This window comes from Lathyrus oleraceus, chromosome 2, assembly GCF_024323335.1.
Source record: "Lathyrus oleraceus cultivar Zhongwan6 chromosome 2, CAAS_Psat_ZW6_1.0, whole genome shotgun sequence".
In the NCBI taxonomy this organism is placed as follows: domain Eukaryota; kingdom Viridiplantae; phylum Streptophyta; class Magnoliopsida; order Fabales; family Fabaceae; genus Lathyrus; species Lathyrus oleraceus.
In genome coordinates, this window is record NC_066580.1 from 413,297,268 (window position 1) to 413,305,118 (window position 7,851).

Below are 7,851 nucleotides of genomic sequence, written 5' to 3' on the forward strand. Positions count from 1 at the left end.
GTACTGGCCGGGCGCACAGTCTTCCTCTTCATAGAGGGTCTTCTTCGTTTGACATGGGAGGACACAGCATGTGCCTCTCCATCTTTCTTCTTGGCAAACGCCCCATATCGTTTGGCAGAAGAGCCTTCTTCTCTGGTCAGGCGTCCTTCCCTAACTCCTTCCTCAAGATGCATCCCCATGTTCACCATCTCGGTGAAATCAGAGGGAGCGCTAGCAATCATCCGCTCATAGTAGAAAGAGCTTAAAGTCTTGAGAAAGATCTTCGTCATTTCTTTCTCTTCAAGCGGGGGCACAACCTGTGCAACCAATTCACGCCACCTCTGGGCGTACTCCTTGAATGCTTACTTCTCCTTTTGGGACATGACCCTCAGTTGGTCCCTATCGGGAGCCATATCAACATTGTACCTGTACTGCTTGACGAAAGCTTCGCCAAGGTCGTTGAAGGAGCGGATGTTCGCACTATCCAGACCCATGTACCATCTCAATGCGGCACCGGACAAGCTGTCCTGGAAATAGTGGATAAGGAGTTGATCATTGTCGGTTTGAGTCGACATATTGCGTGCGTACATCACAAGATGGATGAGCGGGAAAGTGTTTCCTTTGTACTTTTCAAAGTCAGGCACTTTGAATTTGATAGGAATCTTGACATTTGGCACGAGGCACAACTCAGCAGCAGATTTGCCGAAGAGGTCCATCCCTCTGAGAGTTTTAAGTTCCTTGCGCAGCTCAAGGAATTGATCATTCATAGCGTCCATTTTCTCGTACACATCTGGGCCCTCAGATGGCTCAGAATGATAAATGGTGTCATCAACTCTCGGCAAAGTATGCACAACTGGAGGTGGCACAACAATGATCGGGCTAGATGCCGACAGAGAAGCAAATGTAGGGCCGAGACCCTCTGGAACAAAATTAGCGGGCATCCCCCAGGGAAACCCGGTTGGCATAGCAGACGGTGCAAAGTGAGCACCGAAAGCAGGCACGATAGAGGAAGCTACCTCTGAAATGACCGTCCTCTAGGGAGGAGTTGAAGGCGTTGGAGAAGACTGGCTTTGGGCGGCCAAGAATGACTCCATCAGGGCAGTCAATCCTGCCACTTCCTCCTTGAGTTCTTTGTTTTCTTGCTCGAGGTGATCCATTAGCTTTGATGAGTTGGCTTTGGTGTAGTACCGGTGCATCAGCTTGTCTCACTACGCCAAAAAGTGCTTTTGGCAGCACCAAAAAGAAAGCGCTTTTTAAAAAAAGCGCTGTAATAGCTTGAAAAAAAATTCGCCTATGTAAAGAAAGCGCTTTTAAGGTAAAAGCGCTCTTATAGGTCTCCACTTATGAAAGCGCTTTTAAGGTAAAAGCGCTCTTATAGGTCTCAGTCTCACATCTATGAGTTTCACACTTATGAAAGCGCTTTTAAGGTAAAAGCGCTCTTATAGGTCTCAGTCTCACACACTTATGAAAGCGCTTTTAAGGTAAAAGCGCTCTTATAGGTCTCATGGGTTTCAGACTTATGAAAGCGCTTTTAAGGTAAAAGCGCTCTTATAGGTCTCAGTCTCACATCTATGAAAGCGCTTTCATGGTAAAAGCGCTCTCATAGGTCATTTATAAAAATTATAATAAATCTAATTTAAAAAATAGATAGAATCATGATTACTTTAAAAATTTAATTGAAAATATTGATTTTAAAAATCTTATTTCTTAATAAATCGTGTTTATATCTTTTAAAAATTAATGTAAAAAAAAGGCGAATTCTTAAATACTTATATAATTAATTGAGTACTGTTACCTTCAATAAAAGTTGATTTAAAATATTGATTTGTTTTTCTTAAAAGTAAATATAAAAAGTGACGTACGTTCAATGTTATTGTTTAATTGGACGAGGTATGATATCCAACTAAATCCCAAGTTATCGAAGTGTTCACCGTAAAAATTATCGAACCTGCGTTTGATTAGGGTTTACACTTCGGAACTCTGAATTCTGAGCGGCATGGGAAAGAAGGAGAAGTCGAAAGCCAATGCAAGAGAGCACGAACAAGTCGGCGAAGCAACCGACAATCTCGACGGCGCTTCCACGCCATCACTCGTGTTCAGTAGCGATGATGATGATGACGAAGCCAATCAAGATCTGAGTCTCAGAATCGTTGAAAAGGCCCTACGAGCGCGAGAGGCAAAGCTTGCAACAAACGACGCCGTTTTAAACGGCGTTGATTCTTCTCTTGTTTCGCCATCGCAGCAATCTGAATTCAAGGTGATGCAAAGCGACGGCGTTTTGGATGGGTCGAGTGGGATCACTGCTTGGGAAATGATGGAAGAGAAGAAAACGACGAAGCTAATGGTGGACTCTGGGTTTTCAAGTGTACGTCTTATGCTGTGTTTGGTTTCTTCTAATTTCTGAAAAAGTGTTCTATTTTCTTCTGTTTTTATTGATTTTATATAGAATTGAATTTTCTTAGCGTATTTTGATAAATTGGAATAGACACACAAACTACTCCTTTGGAAATCAATTAGATTATGATTGAACTGAAAATGGGAAATTAGTTCAAAAATTGCATTGTATAAGTTTTTAATTTAAGTTTTGAGGTTTTTTAGTTTCTAGGATTTGGGTGAGATACATTGGATATTTTGTAATGCTTTTCTTTTTTCTGTAGGTTATTGTAGCTGCAGATCAAGAGGTGGAAGAGATAATCAAAACTACAGAGAACCGTGAGTCCGTGGATCTGGAAGCAAGTTCGGGTCAGATAGGCGACAATGTGGTTCTGCGAAAGCTGCTTGTGAGTTGATATATTTGATCTGAAATGTGATTGATTGATTTTCAAAATACTGTAAGCTGAGGAATGCTTAGTTGGGTATATCACTTCATGTTTCTTTTCTATCAGCGGGGTCCAAGATATTTTGACCCTCCAGATAGTAGTTGGGGAGCATGCTATAATTGTGGCGAGGAAGGTCATGCTACTGTAAACTGTACAGAAGCGAAGCGGATGAAACCGTGCTATGTATGTGGTGGTTTGGGACACGTTGCAAAGCAATGTACTAAGGTATGTTTGCTTGCCTATTGGCTTCCGAAGGTTTAAAAGTGTTTATACTGAGATCTGCTTGATGTTTCTGTAGACGAATTGCTATATCTGTAAGAAAGGTGGCCACCGTGCCAAAGATTGTCCAGAGAAGCACATGTCGGCACGTGTTCCTAAAAGCTTAACGGTGTGCTTGAAGTGTGGGAATTCTGGGCATGATATGTTTTTATGCAGGAATGATTATTCACCGGATGATCTCAAGGTTGTTCTTTTCTTTTTTGTCATATATTACAAATTTGCTAGAGGTTTTTGGTTTAGTTTTCATTAGAATAGTGCCTTACATTGGATATGAATGGCTCAGTCAGTGATTCTTTTCTTTCTTTCTTTCTTTCTTCTGTTTGATTAGGAGATTCAATGTTATCTCTGCAAGACATTTGGCCATTTGTGCTGTGTCAATACTGCTGATGCAATACTGGGAGAAATTTCTTGTTACAAATGTGGTCAGATGGGTCATACTGGTTTGGTAAGTTATATTTAATAAATTATATTGTTATTTACGCGCCTTTCCTAATGTTTTTACAAGGGAGATTTTATCTGTCCTTTTGATCAGTGCCAGCTTCCACACAATTACATATTCATAATTTGAGAATAATTTAATAAAAACTAAAAAATATACTGAAAATCTCTTTCAATCACTACCCTTAAATTTCTTGGTGGCATTTATGGTATAACATTAGGAGTGCATATTGAGAACTATAAGCTGAAGTGCTGAACCCTTGAGAACTTGAAGTTAAATGGGTCATTTTATGCATAACTAATTATATGATATTAATAGTTCACAATTAGATATTCCCTAAAATGAATGGATGCTGCATCATAACTAGCAAGTAGCAAATGCATGTACATCTTGTATGGAAGGACATGGTAAACATGGGAATGAGAACTGAATTGGGACCCGTGAAGATGGTGAATGGACAAATTATCCGGATATGAAGCAATTAGTTGATACGTAAGTGAGACTGTTCTAAATATTCGTGTATATTTATGTGAGATTGTTCTAAATATATGTTTTTATTTTGTTAGATCAATAAAAGTGTTCCGATCTCAAAGACAAGCTCGAGTACCACGTACTAAATCCAGCAACATTACGTGGATAAAAGTGCAGGTACTTTAATTTTCACAATTTTGCTTATAATAGTGATGCTACTTGATAAGAAAAGATAACTATACATTCTTATTTATTTTTCTATGTAGTGTCCTCTACAGCGCAACGGTATCGATTGCGGATACTTTGTAATGAGGTTTATGAGGGAAATCATTAATATGAATCAAATAGAGATTCCAATCACGGTATGGATTTATAACTTAGGATTTGTTTTAATATTTATCGAATATTTCATATTATTTATTACTTTTAACTAAATCATGCATATTATGTTTTGTTATGTAGTACTTTGATGAATACAAGTGTGCTCATTACACGAGACTGCAGTTGGAACAAATCAAGGAGGAATTGTGTCAATATTTTATTGAGAAAAGATTAATTAGTATATAATGGTTTCAAAATAACATGAATACTTTGATGAAGAATGGTTTCTGGTTGGCAAGTGTATAGTTCTTTATATTTTTAACAGATTAGTTATGACTCCAAATAGGCCGTATAACATATTAGTTTTGACTTGTGTATAGTTCTTTATAATTTTAGTGATATCTTTAATTTCATGGATAGATTAATGTGTTCATTCTTGTGTTGGTTTGCTTTAAAAAATTACAAATGCTTGAATTATGACTCCAAATGTGTTCAGTGCCTATCTATCCTTGTGTTGGTTTGCTTGAATTATGACTCCAAATGTGTTCATTCTTGTGTTGGTTTAAAAAATTACAAATGCTTGAATTATGACTCCAAATGCTTGAATTAGAGAGGCTTGATTTACAGGTTTATGGGATTATTCCCAAAAAATATTACAGGTTGAAATGGTAGGTTTAAACTGAAGGCAGCGTTTTGTTATTTTACTAGAGGAAAAGACAGCGCTTTTTAGTAAAAAGCGCTGCTAAAGGTTGTCAATAGAGAGCGCTTTTTACTAAAAAGCGCTGCTAAAGGTTGTCAATAGAGAGCGCTTTTTAGTAAAAAGCGCTGCTATAAGTTGTCAATAGAGAGCGCTTTTTACTAAAAAGCGCTGCTATAGGTTGTCAATAGAGAGCGCTTTTTAGTAAAAAGCGCTGCTATAGGTGGTATATAGACAACCTTTAAGAGCGCTTTTCACTCAAAAGCGCTGCTAAAGGTTGTCAATAGAGAGAGCTTTTTAGTAAAAAGCGCTCTTAAAGGTTGTCTATATACCACCTTTAGCAGCGCTTTTTACTAAAAAGCGCTCTCTATTGACAACCTTTAGCAGCGCTTTTTAGTAAACAAAAAGCGCTGCTAAAACCTATAGCAGCGCCACCTACGGCAGCGCTTTTAAGCGCTTTTAAAGGCCAAAAAAAGCGCTCTCATAGGTCTTTTTTGGCGTAGTGTCTTCAAAATAAATGAAGAACACAGAGTTAGACCACTGATCAAGAAGCCTAGAACAAAACCTGCTTATGCACATGATGCATGCAATGCTGGTGCATATGATTTTATTTTTAATCAGAGGAATTTTTAGAGTTCTATTTGCAAATATTTGGGAAATATTAATCATTTAGACATATAATGGAATAATCATATCAATAATATCTGGAGAAATTTTTACACCAAAGAAGTACAGTCTTGGTAACCAAATACAATACAAGAGAGAAGGAAAATGAACATCCTACGGAACCCTAGAAACAATCGTCCAAAGCTCTTGAGACTGGAAGATAAGCTGCACGAAGCCTCTTCACCTCTCTCTCATAGGCTTCCTCCATATCTGCCTTCTCTTTGGTGAACCGATCATACTTCCTCTTCCAAAACCTGGATGACTGAGGAAGAAGAGAAGTCACCACATCATTAGGCTCGTCTATAACCTGATGCTCCAGAAAATCTATCAAAGCATCCTTATCTCTGAGTTGCTAAAGTAGCTCCTCTCGCTCACGGACCCAAGCGCACGAACGGTCTTCATCTCTCAACTCCTCTACTCCTTGGTAAGGGAGGGTTGAAGGCCCAACCATAACCATAGGTGTAGGTCTCGGATAATCATAGGGCATGCGGTACTCAGAAGCTCTCTTCCTCACCCACGAGGTGTAGGGTTCCAAAGCTATACAATTCTTCGGACCAAGCTCTTTCCTTCCCTTCCTATGAATCTTGCGCTAAGCGTGAACCATCCTGTTCTTCAAGTTTTGGGGATCTTTACCCTCTTGAAAGAACACACCTTCTAACAAAATGTTATTAGGTTTATCCTTTAAGGGGAACCCAAGCTGACGACGTGCCAAAATAGGGTTGTAGTTAATCCCACCACATGTACCAAGAAGAGGCACATTGGAGAATTCACCACAAGAGTCAATAATCTGCACACCATAATGTAACACCCCAAAATTTGCCCTCCTCATTCATGCATTCATTTAGCATTTCATATTGCATTTCATCATGTCAATCAGAATTAGATCCAAAAAAAAAAACGAAAAAAAAAAGAAAAAAAAAAGAAAAAAATAAATAAATAAATAATAAAAAAATCTTGGACTTAGACCTTTCTCAAAAGCCCACTAAGCTACCAATATTAGCCTATAAATACTAGAGTTTCATTGAAACAAAGGCCACACAGAAGAGGAGAAGAAGGAAGAGAAGCAAAATACTCTGAGGTTTCCTTGGAACAAAACCCTGGAGGAAAAAGAAAGTGAGAGAAGAGTCAACAGAGTTCAGAGCAACCTCCGGACACTAAAGGGAACTCATTGGCAAAGAACCAGTTCTACCTCATATAAACCCTGAGATTGTTCTGCAAACCCCGGTGCAATCCAATTTCAATCAAGCTCTCCAATCAGGTTTGCCCTATATCCATCATCTCTATGCTTTCAATTTGAATTTTCTGAATGTATGAGGTATTATGGGTGAATTTGATACCCTTTTGATGCATATGTTTAACAAGAGGTTTAGGCCTCCTACCCTTGGTTTTTTTTTGTGAATTGAAAGGGCATGATTCATGTGGTTACATTTTGATTTGGGGGCAACTCTTGGTTACCCTATCTTGTTTCACTAACCCTTTTGTTGAGTTTTTGTGAAGGCACATGACTTTTGCAGGGATAACTTGCGTGGTTTTCCACTTTATTTGTGGGATAACCCCTGGAGGTTCATTCCGATTACCTGTACTGACTCACTTTTCTTTGATGGCATTAGCTTGGAAGGATCTCAGGGTTTCCCATTCCTCTAATTGCTGTTACTTCGGATCTTTATCCGCGTGGTACTTTTACATTTTTCCCGCATTTTACTGCTTTCCTAGCTGGAAGACCTCGATAGGAGGCAACGTTTGAGCCCCTTGGTGGCATTTTACTTTGAGATACATGTTTTGTGTTTTGTATTCATACCCCTGTAGGTAGCGCGGTTCCTTCGTCAAGGACTGCCTTTTTTCCCTCGAGCATCCCAAACCCTAAAACCCAAAGCAACACGTTAACTCCTTCTACTACAGGCGAGTAAGTCTCCAAAGTTCGAGCATCCGGTAGATTGCGTAGTAACGTCGTTCGTCCAAAACCCAATCCATAACCCCGTAGTTAGCCGAACTACGTTTTGCTCTGATTCTCAGGCCAGATGAGATACGTAGGCATAAGACGCGATGTCTTAGCGAGCACACATCCCCCCAACCCATAGGTCAGCCGAGCTACGAAGACTCTGATTCTCATATTCAGATGAGATACGTATGCAGTGGATGCGACATCCGCGCGAGTCATTTTCATTTAACCCTTTTTTTTG

The 7,851-nt window shown here is 39.2% G+C and overlaps 2 protein-coding genes across 3 annotated transcripts; both read left to right on the top strand.

Annotated features, from left to right (window-relative positions):
• Nucleotides 1-1,820: 1,820 nt before the first annotated feature.
• On the top strand, nucleotides 1,821-3,219 carry LOC127121487 (cold shock protein 1; the record flags this gene model as incomplete). Its single annotated transcript, XM_051051977.1, has 4 exons — nucleotides 1,821-2,344; nucleotides 2,637-2,759; nucleotides 2,865-3,023; nucleotides 3,097-3,219. Coding segments are annotated over exons 1-4 (774 nt in total), but the record flags the coding sequence as incomplete, so codon positions are not given.
• A 9-nt stretch (nucleotides 3,220-3,228) lies between these two features.
• On the top strand, nucleotides 3,229-4,722 carry LOC127121488 (uncharacterized). Of its 2 annotated transcripts, XR_007803465.1 has the most exons (5): nucleotides 3,229-3,261; nucleotides 3,406-3,522; nucleotides 4,083-4,164; nucleotides 4,254-4,349; nucleotides 4,450-4,722. XR_007803465.1 is itself a non-coding variant. In XM_051051978.1 (4 exons), exons 1-4 carry the CDS (start codon nucleotides 3,989-3,991, stop codon nucleotides 4,552-4,554), a joined length of 303 nt encoding a protein of 100 aa, XP_050907935.1. In that variant the 5' UTR covers nucleotides 3,913-3,988; the 3' UTR covers nucleotides 4,555-4,722. The 2 variants fall into 2 exon arrangements, 1 of the variants encoding a protein (XP_050907935.1); XM_051051978.1 differs by lacking the exons at nucleotides 3,229-3,261; nucleotides 3,406-3,522 and adding an exon at nucleotides 3,913-4,008.
• The last annotated feature ends 3,129 nt before the right edge of the window (nucleotides 4,723-7,851 follow it).

Coding starts and splice junctions, on each gene's coding strand:
- LOC127121488 (XM_051051978.1), top strand. CDS start 3,989: ATGAAGCAATTAGTTGATAC. Junction 4,009..4,082: donor ATGAAGCAATTAGTTGATAC/GTAAGTGAGACT, acceptor TTATTTTGTTAG/ATCAATAAAAGTGTTCCGAT. Junction 4,165..4,253: donor TTACGTGGATAAAAGTGCAG/GTACTTTAATTT, acceptor TTTTCTATGTAG/TGTCCTCTACAGCGCAACGG.